Source organism: Olea europaea, chromosome 15, assembly GCF_002742605.1.
Source record: "Olea europaea var. sylvestris chromosome 15, O_europaea_v1, whole genome shotgun sequence".
NCBI classification, from domain to species: domain Eukaryota; kingdom Viridiplantae; phylum Streptophyta; class Magnoliopsida; order Lamiales; family Oleaceae; genus Olea; species Olea europaea.
This window is the reverse complement of record NC_036251.1, coordinates 15,096,891-15,099,689: the sequence shown is the minus strand read 5'-3', so window position 1 is coordinate 15,099,689 and position 2,799 is coordinate 15,096,891. Positions and strand designations below refer to the sequence as shown.

At 30.9% G+C, this 2,799-nt stretch overlaps 1 protein-coding gene across 1 annotated transcript in view; it reads right to left on the bottom strand.

The window, feature by feature from the left end:
- Window positions 1–2,427, bottom strand: part of LOC111410267 (cyclin-U4-1-like) — a 2,888-nt gene extending 461 nt beyond the window's left edge. The window contains exon 1 of the mRNA XM_023040539.1: window positions 1,895–2,427. Coding sequence (XP_022896307.1) covers window positions 1,895–2,229 — 335 coding nt within the window. The 5' untranslated portion in view covers window positions 2,230–2,427. The remainder of the gene's footprint in view (window positions 1–1,894) is intronic.
- Between the last annotated feature and the right edge of the window lie 372 nt (window positions 2,428–2,799).

Genomic DNA, 2,799 nt, shown 5'->3' with positions numbered 1-2,799 from the left:
ATATTTCTTTATATATATATATATATATATATATATATATATATATATATATATATATAAACAGCAAGTTCGATGATTTGCATTGGATTCTGACTGGTAAAAGAAATTACATACGACAAATATTCTTGTTATAATAAGACTCCCTGTTTTTGTTAGCTTGCTAAAGGAGAAAAGAAATCTAGTGAATCCAAGTTAGGAAAGTCAACAAAGTTAGATAAAATGACTTGTCAAAGATAACATCACGAATCTGGTGACTAAATTTTTCGACCAAATGAAGCTATTACTCACAAAATATCATACATAGCCAAGCTATGATTGATAGATTACAATTTAATGCCAACTATTGCATTTCATATTGATAGTGCCAATTTCATATATTTTGATTTCTTGAAATGGAAGATACGGTGATATAAATGAGAGGAATAAATACACTCATGGCCACCCACTATCATCAAGTACTTGTTATGACATTTTCTCACCTCCAAAATATATTTTTTTCAAAAGAATTAAGCTAAAGTGATCGAAAATGAGTGACAGAAATTATGATAGCCTTTCACATGTGTGAGAACCATGTGAATAAAAGATAAAAAATAAAAAGCAAAGAAAGAAAAAAGTGGGCTTGGCTCCTATTGTGAGTGTTCGGTCAGGGAGGCTATAAAGCATCATTGTTTCATAAACTATCGGAAAACAAAGAGAAATATCTCTTCATCTTTTATTAATTTAATAGTGTACATCTAAAATAGTATGCTTTGGACTTCTAACATCGTTCAACGCGTACATAATAACTTTCAAACAACTGGCTAAAAAGACGAAGATTTTCACATGGTTAGGGCTTGCTTCAAAAACTCATACCCATTGAATTCTCAAAGATCGCTTATTTTGTCTGAACATTTACATGTCTTAATGCTTTGAATTTTTAGCATTATTCCACCAGACAAGGGACACCAAATATTAGGTGTCTATGTCTAGTGGAGCATGATGACTTCCACACAATGAGATTTCACATGTCTTCAAAATGTGTTTTGTGTTAAACACCATCCTCAGCCTTGAATGATACAATTTACCTAAATTTATTAATACTAATTGTTTTTTTTTTTTTTTTTTTTTTTTTTTTTTTTTTTTTTTTTTTTTTTTTTTTTTTTTTTTTTTTTTTTTTTTTTTTTTTTTTTTTTTTTTTTTTTTTTTTTTTTATGGTTTTTGAGTTTCAAATTCAATGTTTGGGCAAAATTTGCTCCACACCACTTCCCAAAGTATATTATTCTTTAGTTTGACGACCTCATTTAATACAGATCAGAAATCTTCTGGGGAGTTGACCAGTTTTGCAACAAAAGGACATAATTTAGTGTGGGGAAGTGGTTTGGAGCAAATTTTGCCTAAACATTGAATTTGAAACTCAAGACCATAGAATGAGTGAAAAATGAAATAATTTATCTAGAAAATAATAATAAATAAATAAATAAAAACCATTATTTTTGGAACTATGAAACTTAATCCCATTACAGGGAAAATTAAAAAATATAAACTAGAAGAAGAAGACGACAACGATGCAACTATGACATCATGATCAGAAATAGATGAATTCTATGCTGAATCGAGTTGCAATTTACTAATCGAGAAAATTTAACTAGTGAAATGCTCTGTTATAGCAACTCCTTTAGGAATATCCCTAGACGTGCAGTGAGCTTGGCGTTAGGAAATCTAATTGGATCACACGAAAAGCATAACTGAGAACTCGAACACAACATACAGTCGACAAACAAATTTTTTAACTTCTTTTTGAACTTTGATTCTATGAATATACCAAACAATCAAATAATCTGTTAACTACTATTGGATCAAAAGGGTTAATTTTCATCAGGTTTTAACAGATTATTAAAGCATCAAGAAAACTTACATATCATCCATATACTTTGCAGAAACCAAAACACTTGTAATAAGCAGGCGATGAACATTGAAAGAATTGATAGGCAACAATGGCTGTTTCTTCATAAACCGGTCGAGATAAATGTATGCTGTGATATAGCAAGAAGGGCTGCAATTTGCATACTTGAAGATCCTCTGCAAGTAGCTGTAGACAGAAATGGTAGGCCTTGTCAAGCCATGGAAGATAGAGATTTTTTGTGAGTCGAGATGTCGGAAAACGTCGTTCGTTTCAGCTACTCTTTGAAGAAGGGAAGAGAGGAATGTAATGATTTTAGGAATTTCTTGAGAATTCTCAAAATCTGCCATTGATGGATGTTTTTCTGGCTGATTATAAGTATTTGGTGGTATTTAGATGGCTAAATAGTATTTAAATTTGTGTAAGAAGAGTATGTGTTGATGTGAAAAGAGTTTTTATGTGTTTGTGCACTTATATAGGAATGCGATTGACCCGGAAATTAATGGGGTTGGAATGAGCTGGTAATTCCATTCCACAATTGTAATCTTATTCCTACATCTTGGTGAGATTCATATACCTGGCACTTTCTTTTCTTTCTGTTGGAATATGAGCATGTTTGGTATTTATTCAAATAATTTATATATGGTAAATTTTATAACTTAAAAGCACTATCAAACAAGCACAAAATATGTTCATTCTCATTAATATTGTGTCATTGTGTATTCTATTTGAAGGAAGGAAAATGGTTACGACAGACGACTAACATAAATGTTCGTGACCTTTCCGATATGCATCTCATTCAGAGCATTCCCTTTTAGCAACGAGTCATTTAGGCCCTGTTTGGTACCCATTTTTTTCAAAATGCATTTTTCTCTATCTTTTTTTCAACCACACATTCTTTATTAAAATAATATTACACG